Below are 27,448 nucleotides of genomic sequence, written 5' to 3'. Positions count from 1 at the left end.
CCGGGCGCGGTGGCTCAAGCCTGTAATCCCAGCACTTTGGGAGGCTGAGGCAGGTGGATCACGAGGTCAAGAGATCGAGACCATCCTGGTCAACATGGTGAAACCCCGTCTCTACTAAAAAAATACAAAAAATTAGCTGGGCATGGTGGTGCGTGCCTGTAATCCCAGCTACTCAGGAGGCTGAGGCAGGAGAATTGCCTGAACTCAGGAGGCGGAGGTTGCGGTGAGCCGAGATCGCGCCATTGCACTCTAGCCTGGGTAACAAGAGTGAAACTCCGTCTCAAAAAAAAAAAAAAAATATTTGCTACTAACACATTCTTAGTCACCATTTCTTCTAAATACCAGAGTTATGATAAACCAAGATCAAGCCTGCCAACAGAAAGCCCCTACATAGACAGAAAACTCCTAAATTCTTGTGATGTATAGCCTACAGCATAAGGACAGAAAAAGTAACCACATACATAAGTATACAGTGATCTTCAGGCAGCAGAACCAAAAACCAGGCCTAAGAGACTTGTTGAGTAACAAAATCACTGCTTTACATAATAGCATAAGGTATTTCTCTTTTAAGTGACTCTCTAGACACTCCTTTATTTGGGTTTCCTCAGACTAGCATAAATTTTCATGAGCTGGGGATAGGTAAAAGTTTCTTAACACACAGAAAGCAATAAAATATTGGGAAATTAGAAGTCTTCAAAATTAAAAAACCTCTGTTCATTAAAAGATATGAACAAGAACATGTGCACAAATGGGTGCTGCTGCAATGTTGTTGCTTCCACACGAGTCTGTGCAGGGACCTTGCCACATCATCGCACATGCACACATGGGACCGCTCCACACTTCTGCTGGCACCACACACATGAACCCCACTGCACCACTGCACACAGATGTGAGCCCCCACTGCTACTGCCCTGACAAAGCACTTCTGTCAGCACTCCCCATTGGAGTATTGTTTCCAGTGGACTGGGAATATCTCAGCCCCTCCAGTGCAGCAAGTGCTTAACATTGAGGGACCAAAGAACAAAGCCACAGACCTGGTACCAGGGTCCCAGGATTGAAGCATGCAGCCCAAAAGTAGGGAGCTGAGTCTGGGACCCCTGAAATTGTCCAGAAACAAAGCCAGTTGACTGAACCCAACTAATACCACAGTCAAACCCTCAAAGGCATCAAACAGTATAAAAGCAAAAAGACTCATCCAAACAAAAGCAATTCCAAAGATTAAAGGAATAATATTCCACACAGATTAGAAAGAATCAGTGCAAATACTCTAGCAACTCTAAAAGCCAGTGTGTTCTTTCCTGCAAACAACCACACTAGCTCTCCAGCAATGGTTCTTAACCAGACTGAAATTGCTGAAATGACAGACTTAGAATTCAGAATCTGGATGGCAATGGAGACCACTGAGATTCAGGACAAAGAGGCAATGGAAACCATTGAGATTCAGGACAAAGTTGAAACACAATCCAAGGAAGCTAAGATACAAACACACACACACACACACACACACACACACACACACACACACACACAAGATGAAAGACAAAATAGCCATTTTAAGAAAAAAAAAAAAAAACTGGGATGACAGAGCTAGAAAACTCACTGTAAGAATTTCGTAATACAATTGGAAGTACTAACAGCAGAAAAGCCCAAACTGAGGGGAAAAAAGTCTCAAGAGTTTAAAGATCAGTTCTTCAGATCAACTCATTTGAAAAAAATAAATAAATAAGAACTTTTAAAAGTGAACAAAGCCTCTGAGAAATATGAAATTATGTAAAGAGACCAAACCTACAACTCATTGGCATCCCTGAAAAAGAGGTAGAGCAAGCAACCTGGAAAGCATATTTAAGGATGCTGTCCATGAAAATTTCCCCTTGCTAAAGAGGGTGACATTCAGATTCAGAAAATTCAGAGAAAACCACTAAAATACTATTCAAGATGACCATCCCCAAGACACACTGTCATCAGATTCCCCAAGGTCAACACAAAAGAAAAAATATTAAAGGCAGCTAGAGAGAAAAGGCAGGTCACTTACAAAAGGAACTCCTGTCAGGCTAACAGCAGACCTTTCAGTAGAAACCCCATTAAGCCAGAAGAGACTGGTGGCCTATATTCAGCACTCTTAAAGAAAAATTCCAACGAAGAATTTCATATCCAGCCAAACTAACCTTGATAAGCAAAAGAGACATAAAATCCTTTTCAGACAAGCAAATGTTGAGAGAATTGGTTACCAGCATATCTATTTTATAAGAGGTCCTTAAGGGAGTGTTAATTACGGAAACAAAAGACTATTACCAGCCACCGCAAAAATACTCAGTACATAGACCACTGACCCTATAATGTAACTACATAATAAAGTCTACATAAAAACCAGTTAACAACATGATGACGGGATCAAATCTGCACACATCAGTATTAACCTTGAAAGTAAACAGGTTAAATGCCACCACTTAAAAGCACAAATGGCAAATTAGATAAAGAAACAAGACCCAGCTGTGTGCTGTCTCCAAGAGACCCATAGCAGCTGCAATGGCACCCATAGGTTCAAAGTAAAAATATGGAGAAAAACCTACTAAGCAAACAGAAAAAAAAAATGCAGAGGTTGCTGTTTTAATTCCATATAAAACAGATTTTAAACCCACAATGATCAAAAAAGGCAAGGGCATTACATAATAGTAAAGGGTTCAATTCAACAAGAAGACTTAGCTACCTAAATATATATGTACCCAACACAGGAGCAACAGGATTCATAAAACAAACTCTTAGAAACATATGAAGAGACTTCGATAACAATATAATAATAGTGGGAGACTTCAACACCCCCCTGACAGTATTAGACAAATAATCAAGGCAGAAAACTGACAAAGATATTTAGGACCTAAACTTGACATTTGACCAAATGGATCTAACAGAAAACTACAGAATGTTCCACGAAACAACACAATATACCATCTGCACATGGTTCATACTCCACAACAGATCACACATTAGGCCAAGAAGCAATCTCAACAAATTAAAAAAAAAAAATTACACTCTCAGACATCAGCACAAGAAAAATAGAAATAAACACTAAGAAGATCAAAGGTATACAATCACATAAAAATTAAACAACCTGTTCTTGAATGACATTGGGTAATTTAAAAAAGGTAATTAAGGCAGAAATTTAAAAAAAATTCTTTAAAGCTATGAAAACAAAGATACAACATACCAGGATCTCTAGGATACAACTAACACAGTTAAAGTTCATAGCACTAAACACCTACATATCAAATGTTAGAAAACTCTCAAACTAACAACCTATTATCACACCTAGAGGAACTACAAAAACAAGAGCAAACCAATCCCAAAGCTAGCAGAAGAAAAGAAATAACAAAAATCAGAACTGAACTGAATGAAATTAAGATGTGAAAAAACATACAAAAGATCAACAAAACCAAAAGTTCGTTATTTGAAAGAATAAAATTGATAAGATTCCTAGCTAGGCTAATAAAAAGAGAAAGAAGATCCATATAAACACAAACAAAAATGAGAAAGGGGACATTACCACTGACACCACAGAATACCAAAAACCCTCAGAGACTATTATCAACACCTCTATGCACAAAAACTAGAAAACCTAGAAGAAGTGGATAAATTCCTGGAAACAAAACACATCCCAAGATTGAACCAGGAAGAAATTGAAACTCTGAACACATAAGTAATGAGTTTCAAAATTGAATCAGTAATAAAAAGCCCTATCAACCAGAAAAAGCCCCGGACAAGATGGATTCACAGCCAAATTCTACCAGACATATAAAGAGCTGGTACTAATCCTTCTGAAACTATTCCAAAAAACTGAGAATGAGGGACTCCTCCCTTACTCACTCTATGAGGCAAGCATCATTCTGATATCAAACCCATCATAGACACAACAAAAAAATAAAAACTTTACATCAATATCTGTGACGAACATAGATACAAAAATTCTCAACAAAATACTAGCAAACCAAATCCAGCACCACATCAACAAGTTAATCCACCATGATTAATTAGGATTTATTCCACATATGGTTCAACATATGCAAGTCAATAAATATGATTCATCATATAAACAGAATTTTAAAAACACGATTATTTAAACAGAAAAGTCTTTCAACAAAATTCAATATACCTTCATGCTAAAAATCCTCAACAAACTAGGCATCGAAAATCATACCTCAAATAATAAAAACCATCTATGACAAACCCACAGCCAACATCAAACAGACAAAAGCTGGAAGCATTCCCCTTGAGAATCAAACAAGACAAGGATGCTTGCTCTCACCATTCCTATTCAACATAGTACTGGAAGTCCTAGCCAGATAAGGCAAAAGAAAGAAATGAAAGACATTCAAATAGGGAAGTGTAAGCTAAACTATCTCTCTTTGCAAATGATATGGTTTTATACCTAGAAAACCTCAGAGTCTCTACCCAAAGACTCCTAGATCCGACAATTTCAGAAAAGTCTCAGGAAACAAAATCAATGAATCAGTGGCATTTCTATACACCAATAATGTCCAGTGAGAGCCAAATCAAGAATGCAATCCAATTCACAATAGCCACAAAGTAACAATAAATAATAAAACACCTAGGAATACAGCTAATCAGAAAAGCAAAAGATGTCTACAATGAAAATTACAAAACACTGCAGAGACAACACAAATGGAAAAACATTCCATGATTATGGATAGGAAGAATCAATATTGTTAAAATAACCATACTGCCAGGAGCAATTTGCAGATTCAATACTATTCCTATCAAATTACCAACATTTTTCATAGCATTAGAAAAAAGTATTCTAAAATTCATATGGAACCAAAAGAGAACTCAAATAGCCAAAGCAATCCTAAGCAAAAAGATCAAAGCTGGAGGCATCACACTACCCAATTTCAAATGATACTACAAAGATATAGTAACCAAAACATCATGATACCAGTACAAAAAGACACACAGACCAATGGAACACATTGGAGAACTCAGAAATAAAGCTGCATACCTACAACCATCTAATCTTCAACAAAGTTGACAAAAAGAATTAATAGGGAAAGGACTCCCTATTCAATAAATGGTGCCAGGATAACTTAACCATGTCCTAAAGATTAAAACTGGACCCATTCCTTTTACCATACACAAAAAATCAACTCAAGATGGATTAATGATGTAAATGTGAAACTGAAAACTATAAAAACTCTGGAAGATAACTTAGGAAACACCATTCTGGACATCGCCTTGGGAAACAAAAGAAACTATCAATAGAGTAAACAGACAACTTACAGAATGGGAGAAAATATTTGCAAATTATGCATCCAACAACAGTCTAACATTCAGAATCTACAAGGAACTTAAACAAATTGACAAGCAGAAAACAAACAACCCCATTAAAAAATGGGCAAAGGGCCAGGTGTGGTGGTTCACACCTGTAATCCCAGCACTTTGGGAGGCTAAGGTGGGAGAATTGCTTGAGACCAAGAGTTTGAGACCAGTCTGGGCAACACAGTGAAACCCTATCTCTACTAAAAATACAAAAATTAGCTGGGCATGGTGGTATATGCCTGTAATCACAGCTATTCAGGAGGCTGAGGCATGAGAATCACATGAACCCGGGAGGCAAAGGTTGCAGTGAGCCAAAATTGTGCCACTGCACTACTACACTCAAGCCTAGGAGACAGTGTGACTCAGTCTAAAAAAGCAAAGGGCAGGATGGGGGCAAAGGACATCAACACTTTTCAAAAGAAGACATACATGTGGCAACTAGCATATGAAAAAATGTCGAACATCACTAATCATTAGAGAAATAGAAATCATAATGAGATACCATCTCACATCAGTCAGAAGGGCCATTATTGGCTCAGCACAGTGGCTCATGCCTATAATCTCAGCACTTTGGGAGGCCATGGGTGGATCACCTAAGATCAGAAGTTCAAAACCAGCCTGGCTAACATGGTGAAACCCCACTTCTATTAAAAATACAAAATTACCCAGGTGTGGCAGCACACCCTGTAATCCCAGCTACTTGGAGGCGGAGGTCGCAGTGAGCAGAGAGTGTGCCATTGCATTGCAGCCTGTCACAGTGTCAAAAAAAAAAAAAAAAAAGAAAGGCAATTATTAAAAAGTCAAATTGACTTTTTTCACAGAATTGGAAAAAAATACCTTAAATTTCATATGGAACCAAAAAAGAGCCCACAAAGCCAAGACAATCCTAAGTAAAAAAATCAGCTGAAGGCATCATGCTGACTTCAAACTATACTACAAGACCACAGTAATCAAAACAGCATGGTACTGGTAGCAAAACAGAATGGTACTGGTACCAAAACAGAGATATAGACAAATGGAATAGAACAAAGCCCTGAGAAATACCACCACACATCTACAACCATCTGATCTTTGACAAACCTGACAAAAACATGCAATGGGGAAAGAATTCCCTACTCAATAAATGATGTTGGGAAAACTGGCTAGCCACATGCAGAAAGCTGAAACTGGATCCCTTCCTTACACCTTATACAAAAATTAACTCAAGATGGATTAAAGATTTAAATGTAAGACCTAAAACCATAAAAACCCTAGAAAAAAACCTAGACAATACCATTCAGGACACAGACATGGGCAAGGACTTCGTAACTAAAACACCAAAAGCAATGGCAACAAAAGCCAAAATAGACAAATGGGATCTAATTAAACTAAAGAGTTTCTGCAGGGCAAAAGAAACTATCATCAGAGTGAACAGGCAACCTACAGAATGGGAGGAAATTTTTGCAATCTAGCAATCTGACAAAGGGCTAATTTCCACAATCTACAAAGAATTTAAATATACAAGAAAAAAAAACCCCATCAAAAAGTGGGTGAAGGATATGAACAGACAATTCTCAAAAGGAGACATTTATGCAGCCAACAAACATAAAAAAAAAAAAAAAAAAAAACTCATCATCACTGGTCATTAGAGAAATGCAAATCAAAACCACAGTGAGATACCATCTCACATCAATTAGAAAATGGCGATCATTAAAAAATCCGGAGATAACAGATGCTGGAGAGGATGTGGAAAAATAGGAATGTTTTTACAGTTGGTGGGAGTATAAATTATTTCAACCATCGTGGAAGACAGTGTGGCGATTCCTCAAGGATCTAGAAATAAAAATACCATTTGACCCAGCAATCCCATTACTGGGTATATACCCAAAGGATTATAAATCATTCTATTATAAATACACATGCAGGCGTATATTTATTGCAGCACTGCTCACAATAGCAGGGACTTGGAACCAACACAAATGCTCATCAATGATAGACTGGATAAAGAAAATGTGGCACATATATATCATGGCATACTATGCAGCCAAAAAAATAATGATGAAGCTGGAAACCATCATTCTCAGCAAACTGACACAAGAGCAGAAAACCAACACTGCATGTTCTCACTCATAAGTGAGAGTTGAACAATGAGAACACATGGACACAGGGAGGGGATCATCACACACTGGGGCCTGCTGGGGGGTGGGAAGCTAGGGGAGGGATAGCATTAGGAGAAATACCTAATGTAGATGACGGGGTGATGGATGAAGCAAACCACCATGGCACATGTATAACTATGTAACAAACCTGCACATTCTGCACATGTACCCCAGAACTTAAAAGTATAAAGAACGTTTTAAAAAATAGTAATTTTAAAAATCACAGATGCTTGTGAGGCTGCAGAGAAAAGGGACTGCTTATACACTGCTGGTTAAAATTTATATAACTTCAGTCATCATGGAAAGCAGTCTGGAGATTTCGTGAACAACTCAGAACTACCATTCAATCCAGCAATCCCATTACTGAGTATATGCCCAAAGAAACAGAAATCATTCACCAAAATGTTCACCAAAAGATTTATACAAAAATTTTCAGAGTAGCTTATTTGGAAAACTCTAAACTAGAAACATCACTGATGTGCATCAATAGGATAAAAACGGTGGTATATCCATAAGATGGAACTCGTAAGCAATTACAGAGGAATAAACTACTAATAAATGCCAACAAGATAGATGATATCAAAAGCATTATGCTGAATTTTAAAGAAGCCTACACAAATGAGAACATATTGCATGACTCATGTTAAATTCAGTTGCAGGGAGTTGACTGGAAAGAAACTTCCAGAAGTGCTAGTAACATATCTAAGTAGAAGTTAAGGTTATAAAGTTATATGCATTTTTCACAATGCATGATATGTATATTATTTGTGTATTTTATTGTATGTAAATCTTATCTCGAGAAAAAAATTGTAAAAAATAAATTGTTTAAGAAGTATGTCTGTTACAAACTACAGAGTAAAATTATTCTTAATAAGAAAAATAAATTCAATAATTTGGGGGAATATATGCTTTAAATCAAGTATATGAAGGATCAGCATAACTCTTACATTTATCCAAAGTCTACATGGCATGCTCCCTCACATCCTTCAGGTCTCTGCTAAAATGCAATTTTAACAGAAAGGCCTAGCAGTCCTCTTTTAACAAACACTCCCACTCCCCTTTCTATCCTTATGTCCTGCTTAATATTTACTCATAACTTTTATTATCACAAGAATACATCTGTTTATTATCTGTCCACCACTGGAATATAAACTCCAAAGGAGCAAGCATTTTTATTGTTTTCTGTTATCTTCAGAGTTTAGGATAATGATTGACCCACAACTAGCACTCAATATTTGCTGAATAAACAACTGAATGAAAAAAACCAAGGATGTGAATTATACCTGGGGCCAACACTATAACGGGCTTTACTGGGGGAAAGGGAGAGCATTCTGAACACATTATTCCATTTACAACATGAAATGTTCCACTCAATTGTAATCAGCTTGTGATTTGAAGTAGATTTCCATCGAAAGTTGCCTGGGCTTTAAGGAATAGGAAAAAGAAAAAAAACACTAACCAGAGTCTCCCTTCTTCTCTCATCTCTCTATCTTTGGGTCTCTGCTCACAGGGAGGCTGGCATTTCCAAAGAAACCCACTCACTCCACATATCTTGTTTCTCTCCAGCCCTTACTTGATACTCCCTCAGTAAGGAAGAGTGACTAATCTGATAAATCAGTTTGATAATTCATTTGGCCACGTTTTACTTAAGGGTGAGATCACTGAGGTAAGCTGGCCCATGGTCTTGCCAGCTTCTTGTCTCCTTTTGTTTTTTTTTAAGGAGACCTATGAAGTCTTGACTTTCTCAGTGCCACCTCTGATTAGCTGTGTGAGGCAGGTCTACAGGCCTTATTCACACTTCACTTTGGGTAAGGAGTCTAACCTGCTTTGCAAATCCAAGTCAAGACTCTCCAAGTGATCTGAACAGATTCAGGATAGGGGTTTCAGGCCTAAGTCATGTTCTCCAGTACAGATTTTACGTAAGAACCTTGTATTGAGGGTTATAAGATACTTGCATAGATTAATAAAGTTTCTACCAATGCATCTGGACAGTAATCACTCAATATATACTATATTAGTCAAAACACTAGATGACTTCTGAAATCCTACCTCAAGGAAAATATGAAAGAAGAAACAAAAAAATAATGTAATACTCCATTGGTGCTAAATAACTTACTTTAATAAATTTATCTTTAATACAAGTGTAAAACAAGTTTCCTTCCATTTCAACTATAGTTAAACCCAAACTTCAAAACTGGTCAATAAGTAACAAAGTATTAATTTTGAAAAGTTTTTAACTGTAAGAGTACCAAATATCATATAGAACTCTTAAACATTTAATGTTTTCTGTCACAATATTAAAAATAAACTTCTTAGGCATTCCAAAACTATCAAAAGTGTCCTCTCCCCATTTTTTAAGCAAGTAAAAGTATAGTACCTGCTGGTGTTATATTTGTTAAAAACTTAACAACAACAAAACTTCTAACTAAAATGTGACTTGAGTACTTCTAAGCCATACAAAATACCTGATACAGGTAGTAGGTTCATGGTTTTGGTAAAATAAACTAGGTCACAGAGTTTTAATGTTATCACTGGACTTTTAAATTATAAAGAAAATCTCACATCACTTAGTATCTTTTCTTGTTTTTTTATTTTGCTAAGACAAAACCAGATTTTATGTCATCATTCTTCATCTGAATGGACTGCCATATGAAGTTCTGGTTTCTCTGTTTCTTCTTGGTTAGCTAGTTACTACCAAATGCCCGAGGACAATTCTCAGACCATCTCCACATGAAGGTGATTAGTTTTCTTTTAAAATAAAATTAATAACACATGTACAGTAGATAAAAATAAAACTATATGAAAGCTCGTCAGAGACATTCAACTAGAAAACTAAAACAGTAGACACTACAAAGAAGCCATACTGGAAAAATTCTTGAATTGAGATACTTTTGTTGAATAATTACAGTAACTACTACCAATATATTCAGACCAACGAAGATTAGAAAGAAGAACATGAGAAATGCTGAGAAGAGTAATTTCTCCTACAATTAAAACAAGTGTGTTTTAACGAGAGAGAAAAATATAAGCCAAGCTTATGAAATGAAAATTACAAAACATGGGATTAACAATTTATTAAAAATTATACCCTTGATTTTTTTTGGAAAAAACAGTTTTTTTAAAAACAAGGGCATGAGAAAGACTTCAGATTAAGACTCATGCTCTGTTCTCAATGAAAAGTGGTAAAATTACTTCTAGTAGAAAATATCCGATATGGAAAAAAATTTTCAGATATTTTCCATTTGACGCATGTATTAATAAAAAATACAATGTTTATATCTAAAACATAAACTAGCAATTTATTTTCATTTATAATATAAAGAGTTTTAGGAAAAGTTTATTCTTCTCAGTGTTCAAAATAAAATAGGAATTGTTTTCCATACCTAGCAATTTTAATGATAATGTAAAAATTTAATTCTGCTGAACTAAAGCTCAAATAGATTCAAATTTAAAAATATAAAAATACCTACTTTTTTTAAAGTTTAAATTTTTTGTTACTTTTCAATGACAGGTTTGCTTTTTCTAACATTTAAAAAAAATTGCCTTCTTTTATTAATATAAAACTATTCAAATAATCACAACAGAATCTTTTTTACCAGAAAAACATATTCACATGATACACTCATAACACTCAAGAATTACAATCCAGAAAGGGTTAGTCTCCCTCAAAGAATTTCTTTCTCTCTGTCACCTCCATTCCATATATATAGTCTTCATTTCACATCATGTACATAGAAATATTATCACAATCTAACAGGTAGATAAGAAAAAAAAAATTTTTTTGGCCTTGTAGAGCTCATCAAGTAAATTTATTCATTCTTCTTAGTATGTTTCTTTTTAACATTATCTGAAGCAACAGCACTAGGCTTTGAGGCCAATGAACCAGTGCCATTGGAAGGTGATTTTGCTTCACTTTTCTTCTCAGATGATGAGAACTGCTGCTGCCAGCCAAACAACATCCGACTCAATGTATCCTCAAAAGGAGCAAATGTCATAGTAGAAGTCTGTGTAGTCATCATGGTTATCTGAGAAAAAAAAGTTCAATTTTGAATTTAAGTACAAATGCTTTCTGTTTCTCAAAAGAGGGGAAAAAAAGGAAAAAAATGTAAAATGCATTCTTAATGTAATCTGCAGGAGAAGCAATCTAAGCTAGATTCTGGTAAAAATCTCTGTTCTCCATGAGTTTATACTTAATGGAAAAGAACACAACTCATTAAAAATAATAGAAGGTACCATATTTTGGCATGCCAAATGAGCAAAATAACCATTTTCACAGAAATGCATTTAGTATTCAAAGGAAATAAGATAAAATATCAACATTACTATGCACTTAGCATGTATCAGAACTGAGATAACTGCTTTACATTGTTATTCTCTTTAATTTTAACCCAACAACTACTCTATTATAACCCTAATCATAGAGATGTGGAACCAAGGCTCTGAGAGGTTAGATAACTCGCCCAAAGTCACATAGCTATTAAGCAGTAAACAAGTTTGCAATATCCAGATTTTCAGTTTGATTACTAAATACACTGACTATCATCATCTAAAGTCAGACTGTCAGTGAATTGCAGAATACTCCCAAAGGAATGTAGAAAGTCTCTATCACCCGAATTTTTCCATATATATTTTTATACATAGGAGCCAAGGCCTCAAGGGGTGGAGAGTGCTCCCATTCCTTTATCTGGCAAAATGTGGTATTCACAGATATTTAGATATGGCCAAGAAATTAGACTGATGCCAACATAAATCTCCAAATTTTCAAGTCTAGAATAGCTCCAAAAAATACAGGAATCTCCGCAAGACTCAATCCCTTCAGAACACAGATAATGACTCAAACTAAAAATTTTGGGCATCAAATTTCCAAAGAAGACCCCTATATAACCTACCTGGCTTGGGGAAAATGGTATCAAGAATAAATTCTTGCTAGCTGCAATACAGTGTAGGGAGTTGGAGGAAAAGCATAAGTTCATCACACAAGGACTAGGTAAATTAAATGCAGTCTATGCAAGTTAGAAAAGAAAAAGCAAAAAATTCTTAGAACACACTGTTAGGTGGAAACGAGACACAAAACAAGAGCTATAGTGTACTATCATTTATATACATAAAAACACATTCACACACCACATTGCGAGAGTACTAAGCATCACTGAAATGTGTATTTTAAAACAGCTAACTTTATGTGAATCTGGCCTCAATTAAAAAATATATATATTTTTAAAAGATGCATGCCCATGGACTTCAGGCCAGTCATGACTACATAACTTGTATCAGGACTCAGTCTCTCACCAAAATCAATAAAAGACAGAAGTATATAAAGTAACTGCTAAAAGATACTGGGAAACAACTGAAATAGGCAGAAACTGATGGGGCTACTATTCAAGAGAAAGGAAGCTAGATAAAGTGAGTTCCACATTCACTCTTGCTTTTTCTTGTGGATATACCTAAATTCGCAGCGCAGGGGAATAGAAAGCAGAAGTTCCGGTGGGATAAGGAGCCATAGGTTGGAATCTGAGAAAGCCAAAGCTGTAGGGACCTGAGGTCAATACAGCCCAAAGAGGAGGAAACCACATGGAAGTGAGTCCCCAAATATTTGTACAATTCACCATGGAGGAATTTACCAATCCCTAAACTCTGCATACATAAGAAGGAAGAGAATCCAAAAGCCTAGCAGACAGCAATATCTGGGAGGCCAAATAGCTGAGCAGCAATTCAGCAGCCAGCTGCTTGGTATTGGGAAGATAAGTTGGAGTTCAAGGTCAGCCAAGGTGAAACTGCCCAGGGATGTACTTCAGGCTTAAAGTAAGATCCCTAAAGGGTTACACTGTAGAAGGGCAAACTGAAATAGAACAGCACTAAATCTAATACTATCAATAGGACTAAAATATTCTGCTTATGCATTAACAACTGTCTTCCAAAAGATGTTGAATGTAGTTCCTGCCCTCAAGGAGCTTACAGATTGGTCAGAGACAGGCAAGTAAATCAGTAATTACAAAAGATAAAGAAGAGTAAGGGCACTAATAGAGGTTTCCTAGGAACATTTAAATAATGAATATAAATCTGGAAGTCACTTATCTTACAAGTGAAAGGTAAATGCATAAATATGAGTATACACACTTGGAGAGAATATAAAATGAGGAGTCTAAATATAACATTAACCTCCAAGTTTATGCCATTATTGGGTAAGATCTAAGGACTTTTTATATTAAATTATTTCTTAGCATAAATAGTTACAATGAGATACACTAGCACAATTATCTTGGTCATAGCTTGACTTAATGAACTGCAAATAAAAGATAACAGAATTCAAACCAAAAACAATAGTCTACTGTCAGGAAAACAGCAATGTCTTTTTTTACAAAATCCAAAAGAGAAGAGTGCCAGGGTTTAAAATATTTTCTGAGAACATGAACTATAGTAAGTATTTTTCAAAGTCGAGCGTTTTAATAGAATCTCCACTCCCAAAAGACTCATCACTCAGTTGAGAAGTATTGCTGACATCAGAAATTAATGCCAGAACTGGAAAAAAACACTTTAAACTTCATATGGAATCACAAGAGAGCCTGCACAGCCAAGACAGTCCTAAGCAAAAAGAATAAAGCCAGAGGCATTACACTGCCAGGCTTCAAATGATACTACAAGGCTACAGTAATCAAAACAGCATGGTACTGGTACCAACACAGAGACAGAGACCAATGGAACAGAACAGAGGCTTCAGAAACAACACCACACATCTACAACCAACTGATCTTTGACAAATCTGACAAAAACAAGCAATGGGGAAAGGATTCCCTGTTTAATAAATAGTGTTGGGAAAACTGGCTAGCAATGTGAAGAAAGCAGAAACTGGACACCTTCCTGATGCCTTACACTAAAATTAACTCCAGATGGATTAAAGATTTAAACATAAAACCTAACACCATAAAAACACTAGAAGAAAACATAGGTAAAACCATCCAGGACACAGGCATAGGCAAGGACTTCATGACTAAAACACCAAAAGGAATGGCAACAAAAGCCAAAATAGACAAATGGGATCTAATTAAAATTCAGAGCTACTGTACAGCAAAAGAAACCATCATTAGAGCGAACTGGCAACCAACAGAATGGGAAAAAATTTTTGCAGTCTACCCATCTGACAAAGGGCTAATATCCAGAATCTACAAAGAACTAAAACAGATATACAAGAAAAAAACAAACAACCCCATTCAAAAGTGGGTGAAGGATATGAACAGACACTTACAAAAGAAGACATATATGAGGCCAACAAACATGAAAAAATGCTCATCATCACTGGTCATTAGAGAAATGCAAATCAAAACCACATTGAGATACTATCTCATGCCAGTTAGAATGGCGATCATTAAAAAAGTCTGGAGACAACAGACGCTGGACAGGGTGTGGAGAAATAGGAACACTCTTACACAGTTGCTGGGAGTGTAAATTAGTTCAACCATCGTGGAAGACAGTGTGGTGATTTGTCAAGGATCTAGAAACAGAAATTCCATTTGACCCAGCAATCCCATTACTGGATATATATACCCAAAGAACTATAATTGTTCTACTATAAAGACACATGCACACATATGTACATTGCAGTCCTGTTCACAACATCAAAGAAAGACCTGGAACCAACCCAAATGCCCATCAATGATAGACTGGACAAAGAAAATGTGGCATATATACACCATGGTATACTATGCAGCCATAAAAAACGATGAGTTCGTGTTCTTTGTAAGGACTTGGATGAATCTGGAAACCATCATTCTCAGCAAACTGACACAAGAACAGAAAATCAAACACTGCATGTCCTCACTCATAGGTGGGCGTTGAACAATGAGAGCACGTGGACTCAGGGAGAAGAGCAGCACACACTGGGGGCATTGGGGGGGTAGGGGATGGACAGTGGGGGGTGGGAATGGTGGGGAGTGATAACATGGCAGAAATGCTGGATATAGTATGCACCTATGCAACAATCCTGCATGACCTGCACATGTACCCCAGAACTTAAAGTAAAATTTAAAAAATAAAATAAAATAAATTTAAAAAGAAATTACTGCTGAAATAGACATATGAGGTTCAAGGACAAACTTCTGTGAATTCCATCTCTTATCAGACCTTGATTTAACATGGTGACAAATATAATTATGACAAATAGAATAAATCATTATTCTTTTACAAATAAAATATAACTGTCTCCTTATTTAGCAAACTATTAATAGAAAAAGCATATTACCTAAATTAAATAGCATTTGGCTTCATGGTCTCTTACTTTAGGAGGAGAAGAAACAAAAGAAAATAGAAGCCCCAAAAATATTTTGGTATTTTCAACATATCCTAAAATATAAATTAATTCAGGTAAAGAAATTGTTTAAAGCTCTGCTATATTCTTTATATAATATCTCGTTACATCATTTCAAAATGTCCAGTAAAATGTGACACTCAGTATAAGTACAAATGGTACTTATATCTACTTTGATATTCTCTATAGAGCCCAGCATTGAGAATACACTGAATTAATAAATGTTACATCTTTCTCATCGCAATAATTCAAGGAAAACTGCAGAATATCTATATAAGCAAATTTGCATAATTATCCTCTCCCTTCATCCAGAACATACTTCTTCCTGTCTCCACCTGCCCAAATTCAAGTAATCCTTTGCAGTGTAACTCGTGTCTGTTCCATTAAACCCTTATCAATGTCTTCCAATGAAAGTCACTTGGCCCTAAAATGAATCCCTAACAGCACATGGCACATTCAACTAGGTTTTCTGATCACTCTATGCTTTCTCCATAGATTATGCCATTCCTTCAGACATGGCTAATTATTAACATGAATGATTCAAATAAATTAAAATCATAGGATTTACACTTTTACAAAATGTAAAAAAAAAAAATAGGTGAATGAATTGTTCTTTTCTGGTGTATATCTTTAAGTGTGGAATAATTAAAATGACCTGTGAAAGAGCATATTGGTCATTTATTAGTCAGTCAACAAATATATATATATTAAAAATCAACTATATACACTAGACTCAATGCTAAGGATGCAGTGATGAATACAGCAAACTTAGTACTTCTCATAAAGTTTAAAAAGTTAACATGTCTCATTCCTTTTTAGACAATAATAGGACAGGATTTGGGTCTTATTCAATGTTTATATAATCATTTATATCCCCCAAAGCACCTAAGAACAGTGTTCCTCATTCATGTATTTAACAATATATTACATCTTATTCAATGCATCAATGAATAAAATGTATATATTATACCTTATTCAATGTTTATAGGTCATTTATATCCCCAAAAGGGCCTAAGAATAGTGTCCCTCATTCATGTATTAAACAATACATTACCTGAAGATACTTCTCATCATTATTCCACACATCTATGCTCCTTACAAATATCTCCTCCTCCTTAAAACCCTCATCAACCACTCCTTTTTTGTTTCCCATTCTAGATTTCCCTTCTCTAAATATTAGAGAATTTCATGGCTCAGTCCTCACTCCTTTTTCCATGCTTTCCTTCCTATGCATAACTGCCTCCTTAAATTAGCTTCTAAATTTAACATAACTGCAATAAAAATACCAACACGGTTTTTTACAGAGCTAGACAAATTGCTATTAAAGTTCATATCAATATACAAGAATAGCTAAAAATATATTGAAAAAACACAAACATGGATGACATCCAGAAAACACTGAAAAAGAACATTTGCAGGAGTGCCTGATTCTCCACAGCATCATCAATAGAATGGGTAGCCAGACTTTTAAAGTTTTACAGTTTGTGGGAAGATTGCTTGAGTCCAAGTTCAAGACCAGCCTGGGCAACATAGTGAAACCTTGTCTCTACAAAAAAATGCAAAAATCAGCCAGGCATGGTGGCACACACCTGTAGTCCCAACTACTCAGGAGGCTGAAGTGGGAAGATTGAGCCTGGGAAGTCAAAGCTGCAGTGAGCCATGATAATGCCACTGCACTCCAGCCTGAGCGACAGAGCGAGACCCTGTCTCAATAATAAAATAAAATAAAATAAAAATTCTAAATTTTGTGCCAGTTTGATGGAAATGGTATCTCAGTGTTATTTTAATTAACATTTCTCAAGTATGAGTTTCATAATTTTTAATGTTTGAGGAATATTTCCCAATCTTTTCTGTGTGAATTTTTGTTAATAACTTTCTTTTAATTTTTCCAGGAGACTTGGTCGTTTATCCTTTAATTTTTAAGAGGTTGTTATATATCAGGCATACCAGCCCTTTGATACATGTTGTAAGTATTTTATCACAGTTTGATAGCTATTTTGACTTTTTCCACACTGGCTTTGCCAAGCAACTTTAAAAAACAATTTATGGAGTCAAACTTATCAATCTTTTCTTTATAGTAAAAGAAGAACCAAGTAAACCCCAAAGTAAACAGAAGGAAGGATATAATAAAGACCTGAAATTAATGAAATCTAAAACAGAAAAACCAATGAAACCAAAAGCTGGATCTTTGAAATAAATCAATGAAATTGACAAACCTCTAGGTAGAGTGATTTTAAAAGAGAGAAAAAGAAAATACAGATTACCAATATCAGAAATGAAAGTGGAGGCATTACCACAACTTCTACAGACATTAAAGGGATAGCAAAAAACTACTGTGAACAATTTCATGCCAACAATAAAAAACTTAAGTAAAATCGTAAATTCCTTAAAAATTACAACTTAGCAAAACAGACACAAGTAAACTTAAAAATCTGCATAGCCCTCTATCTATGTAAGAAATCATTATTTCTTTTAAAGACAATTCTAGGCCCAAATGACTTCATTAATGAATCTATCAAACATTTACCAATAAATAACATCAAACCTACATAAACTCAAAGAACAGAGAAATTCTTTTCAATTTATTTAATGAGCCCAGTTTTATGTTAATACAAAAAAGAGAAAAAAAATTGCAAAGGAAATTACAAACTAGTATCCACTAACATACAGGAAAAAATAATCTTGGAAAAATTTTAAAAATTGGATTCAGTAATATGCAAAAGGGATACCACATCATGACTAAATGGGGTTTATCACAGGAATGAAAGATTTATGTATATTTTAATAATCAATCAATGTAATCCACTATATTAATAGAATATAGGATAAAACTCCTTCGATTATTTTAACTGATACAGAACAAAGCATGTGATAAAATTCCATACCCATTCATGATAAACAATGCCAGCAAAATAGAAATAAAAGAGAACTTCCTCATCCACATAAAGGACATCTACAAGATGCTTAAGAGCTAACATCATATTTAAGGTAAAAGGCTGAATGTTTTTCCACTAAGGTCACAAACAAAACAAAGATGTCTACTCTCACCATTTCAATTCAACATTGTACAGACATTCTAGCCAATATAATAAGGCAAGAAAAAAAATAGCACCCAGATTGAAAAGGAAAAAGTAAAACTCTTTAACATAGATAAGACTACGTATATAGACAATGCTAAGAAATCCACACAAAAGCTACCAGAACCAACAGGCGAATTTAGCAAGGTCACAGTATACAAGAACAATGTGTAAGAATTAACTATATATTTAAATACAAGCAACATAAAATTCCAAATTGAAATTTGAAAAACTACTATTTCTAAAGGTATCCAAAAATATGAACTACTTCAGGATAAATTTAAATTAAGCAAGACACATACAAAACAATAAAAAACACAAAATAGTACTCCAAAAATTTAAAGAAGGCCTGAATAAATCGATAAACATACCATGTTCAGAGACCAGCAGACCAAACCTTTTTAAGATGTGATTTCTTCCCAAATTAATCTGTAGGTTCACTCTCAAAAAAATTCCAGAAGGCTTTTTTTTTCCCTTATAAAGTAACAACTTAGTCATAAAAGTTACTTACAAATATAAAAGATCTAAACTATCCTGAGAAATATTTTTAAAAGAATAAAGTTGAAGAAACTGTACTACTTGATTTTAAGACTTACTCTAAAGTTATGGTAATTAAGACAGTTTAGTATTGGCTAGAAATAGACATATAAATCAATCGAACAGAATATAGTCCAGAAATGGACCCACATAGGTCAAGCCAACTGATTTTCAACAAAAGTGGCAAGATCATTCAATGAGGGAAAGAACTGTCTTTTCAACAAACCGTGTTGTAACAATTTCATATTCATATGGGAAAAAAAAAACTGACCTTTACCTCACAGGACTTGTAAAACTTAATTTGAAATGGTTCACAGACTCTAAAAGTAAAAGCAAAAATAATTAAACTTTTAGAAGAAACAGGTGAAAACTCTTTAAAACCTTGAGGAATAAAAGAATTTCTTAAATAGGACACAAAAAGAAGGGCCATAAGAGGAAAATCTAGTAAAGTGAACTTCATCAAAATTTAAAACTTTAGCTCTTCTAAAGACATTAAAGAAATAAAAAGGAACAGCATAAACTGGGAGAAAATTATTTGCAATACATGTGTCTCACCTAAAATTGACATTCTGAATATATAGAGAACTGTTACAACTCAATAATAATACAATTTTAATGGACAAAATATTTAAACATTGTTCAAAAGACGACGTATGAATGGCCGGTAAACACATGAAAAGATGCTCAAGTCTCTAGCCATCAGAGAAATGCAAAATAAAACTACAATACGATACCACTTTATACCTATAAAATACTAAAATTAAAATGACTGATAATACCAAATAATTAGCAAGGATCTAGGACAATTAGAACTCATACATTGCTGGTGGAAATGTAAAATGATACAACCGTTTTGAAAAATAGTGTGGCAGTTTCTAAAAGTTAAACATATGCTTTTCATATGACCCAGCAATTCTACTCCTAGTTATTAAGTGAAATGAAAATACATGTCTATGTATAGACATGTATGTATGCATATTCATAGCAGCTTTATTTATAAAAACCTTTTTCAAATAATCAAAAGCTGGAAATACACCAAAATCCATCAACAGATAACTGTATAAACAAATCGTGGTACCTAATACTACTTAGGAATATGCAATTACATGGGTACATCTCAAAAACAAAATGAGTACATACTATATGACTATATAAAACTACAGAAAAGACAAGTCTAATCTGTAGTGATAGAAAGTAGATAAATGGTACACTGGGGCTATGGGTAGTGGCTGGGATTTACTAGAGTAAGGTACAAGGGGACGTTCTGAAGTGATAGAAATGTTTCATACCTTGACTGTGGTAGTGGTTACACAGATGTACAAATTTGTCAAAACTCATCAAAATGTACTCCCAGACTAAATGTACTTTATTATCCATGAATATAGTTTAATATGCATATATTAAACTGATTTTTAAAACATTTTAAAGGAGTTCACTTCTAATAATTTCATAAATAAATACTAAATGCTACTTTGCTAAAACATTTTTTTAAAGTGATCCTGATAAAGTTGGGCCCTGTACCATACCTTGGAAACACTGCTGTTGGTTATACCTAAAAATGGAGTTAACAGGTCACAAATATATGAATCTTCAACCTTGTCAGATATTGCCAAACTGCTCTCCCAAGTTTTATTCCTGTTTACACTCCCTTCAAATCCCTTTAAAATAGTTTATACTCTTCATCTTCACTTTTTTATTCACCTCAATGAATTACAATCATTTTTCTATCCCTTACCAGTCCACTGAAATTGCTTTTACCAAGGTCACCATATATCTCTTAATTTCAAAACCCAACAGCCTCTTTCACTTTTAGTCACTCTTTACCATTCCTTCTGCTTTATTCCACAACAGCTGTATTTCACAATTACTCCTTATACTGAGCAGCCAATAAATAATCCATATTTCTCAATCTTTTTTCAAACCATTTTTATTTTTAAATATTTTTAAAATATTGGTGTAGAGTGGTTTAAAAGGGAACACTAACCCTGCTGGTGGGAATATAAACTAGTACAACTACTATGGAAAACAGTATGAAGATTCTTTAAAGAACTAAAAGTAGAACTACCATTTGATCCAATAATCCCACAACTGGTTATCTCCATAGAGGAAAAGGAGTCATTATATGAAAAACACATTTGCAAACTCATGTCTATAGCAGCACAATTAGCAATTGCAAAAATATGGAACCAGCCTGAATGCCCATCAACCAAGAAGTGGATAAAGAAAATGTGGTATATATACACCACGAAATACTAATCACTCATAAAAAGGAACAAAATAATGGCATCGGCAGCAACCTGGATGAAGTTGAAGACCATTATTCTAACTGAAGTAACTCAGGAATGAAAAACCAAATACTGTATGTTCTCACTTATAAGTGGAAGCTAAGCTGTGAGGATGCAAAGGCATAAGAATGATATAATGGACTCTGAGGAGCCCGGGGGAAGAACAGGAGCGGGTGAAGGACAAAAGACTACACATTGGGTACAATATACACTGCTCAGGTGACAGGTGTACCAAAATCTCAGAAATTACCACTAAAGAACTTATCCATGTAACCAAAAAACACCTGTTCCCCAAAAACTACTAAAATAAAATTTAAAAAATAAAATCATGATGATTAAAATTATCAAATATATTATCAGTAAAATTTAAATGGGATTTGGTTAAATGAATGAGTTAATGAATATTCTATATAGAAACTGGTGGATATACTTTCTAATTGGGAAAATGTTGAGAAATATTTTAAAAGAAGTTCAACACTGTATGTTTTCCTATTTTTAAATAACTTTATTATTATTACATTGCAGTATGGTGTTTAAGTTTGGATGTTAAAATACAGAACTTTATATCCAGCAACAATTGTAAGAAAAATTATCATTTTTATTCCACAAATTAGGCCATGAACAAAAACTGTTCCTATAACTGAAGAAAATGTAAGATGCCAGTGCTATTTATTCTTACCAAATCCACAATACACATTCATTTTCTTTATAAAGTTTTAGAAGCTCAAAAACAATACAGCTCTCACCCATTCTGCGAACTAGAAGTAGAAGGGAACTAACTTCCTACTCTGCTAAAAGGCATCCAGAAAAGACCCATAGCCAACATTATACTTAATAGTGAAATACAAAATACTTTCTCCCCAGGATCAAGAAAAAGATAAGAATGTTCATGTGAATCCATGTGGTCATGGGCTTTTTTTGGTTGGTAGGCTATTTATTACTGTCTCAATTTAAGAACTCATTACTGGTCTATTTCGGGTTTCAACTTCTTCCTTATTCAGTCTTGTGAGGGTGTGTGTGTCCAGAAATTTATCCATTTCTTCTGGATTTCCTAGTTCATTTGCATAGAGGTGTTTATAGTAATCTCTGTTTATAGTATGTAGTATAGTATTCTCTATAGTATAGGTGTGGTTGTTCATATTTCTGTGGGGTCAGTGGTGACACCCCCTTATCATTTCTGATTGTGTTTGATTCTTCTGTTTTTCTTTATTAGTTTAGCTAGCAGTCTTTAAATGTTTTCCAAAAACCAGCTCATGGATTCATTAATTTTTTTTTGAAGGATTTTTGATGTCTCTATCTCCTTCAGTTTAGCTCTGATCTTGATTATTTGTCTTCTGCTAGCTTTGGGGTTTGCTCTTGGTTCTCTAGTTCTCTTCATTGAGGTGATAGGTTGTTAACTTGAAATCTTTCTAGTTTTTGATGTGGGCATTTAGTGCTATAAATTTCCCTATTATAGTGCTATAAATTTTAACACTGCTTTAGCTGCATCCCAGAGATTCTGGTATGCTGTCTCTTTGTTCTCCTTAGTTTCAAAGAACTTCTTGATTTCTGCCTTAATTTCATGATTTACCCAAGAGTCATTCAGGAGCAGGCTGTTCAATTTCCATGTAGTTGTCTGGTTTTGAGTGCATTTCTTAATCTTGAGTTCTAATTTGATTTTGCTGTGGTCTGAGAGACTGTTTGTTATTATTTCAGTACTTTTACATTTGCTGAGGAGTGTCTTACTTCCAATTATGTGGTCAGTTTTATATTAAGTTCTGTGCGGCAATGAGAAAAATCCATATTCTGTTGTTTTTGAGTGAACAGTTCTGTAGATATCAGGTCTGCTGGATCCAGATCTGAGGTCAAGTCCTGAATATCTGTTAATTTTCTGTCTCAACGATTGGTCTAATATTGTCAGTGAGGTGTTAAAGTCTCCTACTATTATTGTGTGGGAGTCTAGGTCTCTTTGTAGTTCTCTAAGAACTCGCTTTATGAATCTGGGTGCTCCTTTATTGAGTTCATAAATATTTAGAATAGTTAGCTCTTCTAGTTGAATTAACCCTTTACCACTGAGTAATGCCCTTCTTTGTCTTTTTTGATCTTTGTTGGTTTTAAAGTCTGTTTTGTCTGAAACTAGGACTGCAAACCTGCTTTTCTCTGTTTTCCATTTGCTTGGTAAATTTTCCTCCATCCCTTTATTTTAAGCCTATGTGTGTCTTTGCTCAGAAGATGAGTCTCTTAAACACAGCATACTGATGGGTCTTTGTTCTTTATCCAGCTGTCATTCTGTGTCTTTAAATTGGAGCATCTAGCCCATTTACATTTAAGGTTAGTACAGTTGTATGTGAATTTGATTCTGTCATCATGATGCTAGCTGGTTATTTTGCAGACTTGTTTATGTGGTTGCCTCATAGTGTCACTGGTCTGTGTTTCAGTGTGTTTCTGTAGTGGCTGGTAATGATTTTTTCTTTCCATATTTATTACTTACTTCAGGAACTCTTGCAAACCAGGCCTGGTGGCGATGAATTCCCTCAGCATTTGGCTGTCTGATAAGGATCTTATTTCTCCTTCAATTATGAAGCTTAGTTTGGCTGGATATGACATTCTGCATTGGAAATTCTTTTCTTTAAGAATGTTGAATATTGGCCCCCAATCTCTTCTGACTTGCAGGGTTTCCACTAAGAGGTCTGCTGTTAGTCTGCTGGGTTTCCCTTTGATGGTGACCTGGTCTTTCTCTCTGGCTGTCCTTAACATTTTTTCTTTCATTTCAGCCTTGGAAAATCTGATGATTATGTGTCTTGGGATTGATCTTCTCATGGAGTATCTTACTGGGGTTCCCTGAATTTCCTGAATTTGAAATTTGGCTTCTCTTGTTAGGTGAGATAATTTCTCCTGTATATTAACCTGAAGTATGTTTTCCAACTTGGTTCCATTCTCCTCATCTCTTTCAAGTATTCCAATCAGTCATAGGTTCAGTCTCTTTACATAATCCCATATTTCTCAGAGGTTTTGTTCATTCTTTTTCATTATTTTTTTCTATTTTTGTCTGCTGGTCTTATTTCAGAAAGACAGTCTTCAAGCTCTGAGATTCTTTCCTCCACTTCATCTATTCTGCTATTGATACTTGTGGTTGCATTGTGAAGTTCTCATCTTGTGTTTTTCTGCTCAATCAGGTTAGTTATGTTCTTCTCTAAACTGGCTATTCTGGCTATCATCTCTGGATTTATATCTGGATTCTTAGCTTCTTTGCATTAGGTTAGAACATGCTCCTTTAGCTCAGTCAAGTTCGTTATTACCCACCTTCTGAAGCCTACTTTTGTCAAATCAGCCATCTCAGCCTCAGCCTAGTTCTGTGCCCTTGCTGCAGAGATGCTGCAGTCATTTGGGGCAGAAGAGGCACTCTGGCTTTTTGAGTTTTCATTGTTTTTGTGTTGATTCCTTCTCATCTTTGTGGGCTTATCTACCTTCAATCTTTAAAGCTGCTGACCTTTGAAAGGGGTTTTTGTGGGGACTTTTTTGTTGATATCGTTGTTTTCTGTTTAACAGTCAGGCCAGTCTACTGTAGGGCTGCTGCAGTTTGCTGGGGGTCCACTCCAGACCCTAGTTGCCTTGGTTTTTCCCCAACGTGGAGGTATTATCAGTGAAGGTTATGAAACAGCAAAAATAGCAGCCAGCTCCTTCCTCTGGAAGCTCCATCCCAGAGGAGTAGTGACCTGCTGCTGGACTGAACACACCTGTAGGAGGTGGCTGGAGACCCCTGTGGGGAGGTCTCACCCAATCAGGAGGAACAGAATCAGGGACCTGCTCAAAGAAATAGTCAGGCTGCTTTTTGGTATAAGAGGTGTACTGCACTGGGTGGGAGGCCCTTCCTTGTCCAAATCATTGGGGCGTTCCAAAGCCGGCAGCCTAGAATGGATGAGTCAACCAAACCACAGAGATGGCAGATGTCCCTTCCTCCAGGAGCTCCATCCCAGGGACAGATGGAGAACCCTGGCTGGAATGGATAAAGTCCCTGCAGGGAGGTCCTGTCTAGTGAAGAGGAATGGATCAGGGTCCTGCTTAAAGAAGCAAGTCTGGTTACGATCTAGCAAAGCAGCTGTGCTGCACTGCGGGGAAACCCTTTCTTATCTGTAACATTTGTATTCTCCAAAGCCAGCAGGCTAGAGCGGCTGAGTCTACTGACCAACACAGATGGTGGCAACTCCTCCCCGTGACAGCTACGTCCCAACAGAACCCCTGCTGAAGTGGCTGAAGCCCCCACAGGAAGGTCCCACCCATAGAGGATAAATGGATCAGGGTCCTGCTTAAAGAAGCAACCTGGCCATGATCTGCCAAGGCAGCTGTGCTGCGTTATGCATCCGGACTATTTGCATTCTCCAAAGCCAGCAGGCTAGAACGGCTAAGTCAATCAAACCATACAGATGCCAGCCACTCTTCCCCTCAGAACTCAGACCTGTCTCAGGCAGATTCCAGCCTGCTGCTGCTGCTGGCAGGCTGGAACCCAGCTGGAACCCAAGCCCATGGGCTTAAATTGTGAGGTGCCATGGAAGTGGGGCCTGCAGAATGATGCTGCTTGGTTCTCTGGATTCAACCCCCTTCCTAGGGATATGTATAGATGAATTTCCTCATTTGCTGGGGACCCCAGGGCCAGAGTATATAAAAGTCCTGGGTCTCTGTGTGTGCCTGAGTGGCTGCTCTGCCAAAACCCCACACAGCTCTGTGTATCGAACCCAAGACACTTATGGCATGGGCTCACAAGGGGATCTCCTGATTCCTGATCCACAGGTTGCAAAGCTCTATGAGAGAAGCATGGCTTCCTGGACAAGGTTGCATAATCACTCACCGCTTCCCTTGGCTGGCTATGGAAGTTCCTTTGGTTCCATGCTGCTCCTGGGTGAGCCATCATTCCTGACCCCACTGCTCTTCTTCCTTCTCCACAGGTTAAGCTGTCTGGCTAGACAGTCCCAATGCAAGAACCTCGATATTTCAGTTGAAGATGCTGAATTCACTCTCCCCTTTTCACTCCTCTCCGTGAGTGCTGTGGACCACAGCTGCTTCTAATCAGCCATCTTGGATCCTACCAGAGTCACACTTCTTGATTTCAAAACCAACTATAAAGCTACAACAATTAAGACTTAGTGGTAATAGCATAAGGACGGGCACATATGTGAATGGAATAAAATTGATAATCCAGAAATAAACCCTCAAATTTACAGTCAACTGATTTTTGACAAGATTGTAAAGGCAATTCACAAAGGTTAAGAATTGTTTTTATAATAAATAGTGCTGGGACAACTAGATATCCACATGAAAAAAGTTGGACTGTTCATCATACGATACACAAAACTTAACCCAAAGCAGATCATAAACCCTAAACACAAGAGCTAAAACTATAAAACCCTTGAGGAAAATATAGAGGTAAATCTTCATGACCTTAAATTTGGCCACGGTTTCTTAGCTATGACACACAAAGAACATACAACAAAAGAGTAAACTGAACTTCATTTAAAAAAAAAATTTTGTGTGTGTGACAGAGTCTTTCTCTATAACTCACGCTCAAGTGCAGTGATGCAATCTCAACTCAATGAACCTCTGCTTTCCTGGTTCAAGCGTTTCTCCTGCCTCAGCCTCCTGAGTAGCTCAGTTTACAGACACCCACCACCACGCCTGGCTAATTTTTATATTTTTAGTAGAGATGGGGTTTCACTATGTTGGCTAGTCTGGTCTCAAGCTCCTGACCTCAGGTGATCTGCTCACCTCAGCCTCCCAAAGTGCTGAGATTACAGATATGAGCCATGG

The 27,448-nt window shown here is 36.0% G+C and overlaps 1 protein-coding gene across 2 annotated transcripts in view; it reads right to left on the bottom strand.

Annotated features, from left to right (window-relative positions):
* Positions 1–9,563: 9,563 nt before the first annotated feature.
* TMEM38B (transmembrane protein 38B) overlaps positions 9,564–27,448 on the bottom strand; it is a 58,957-nt gene continuing 41,072 nt past the window's right edge. For both annotated transcript variants that reach the window (XM_032240274.1, XM_032240275.1), the window contains exon 6: positions 9,564–11,491. In XM_032240274.1, the coding sequence (XP_032096165.1) occupies positions 11,276–11,491 (216 nt within the window). In that variant the 3' untranslated portion in view covers positions 9,564–11,275. The remainder of the gene's footprint in view (positions 11,492–27,448) is intronic.

This window comes from Sapajus apella, unplaced genomic scaffold (genome assembly GCF_009761245.1).
Source record: "Sapajus apella isolate SASKATOON/1434 unplaced genomic scaffold, GSC_monkey_1.0 scaffold46, whole genome shotgun sequence".
In the NCBI taxonomy this organism is placed as follows: Eukaryota; Metazoa; Chordata; class Mammalia; order Primates; family Cebidae; genus Sapajus; species Sapajus apella.
Note: the sequence above shows the minus strand (reverse complement) of the source record. Positions and strands in the feature narration are given on the sequence as shown.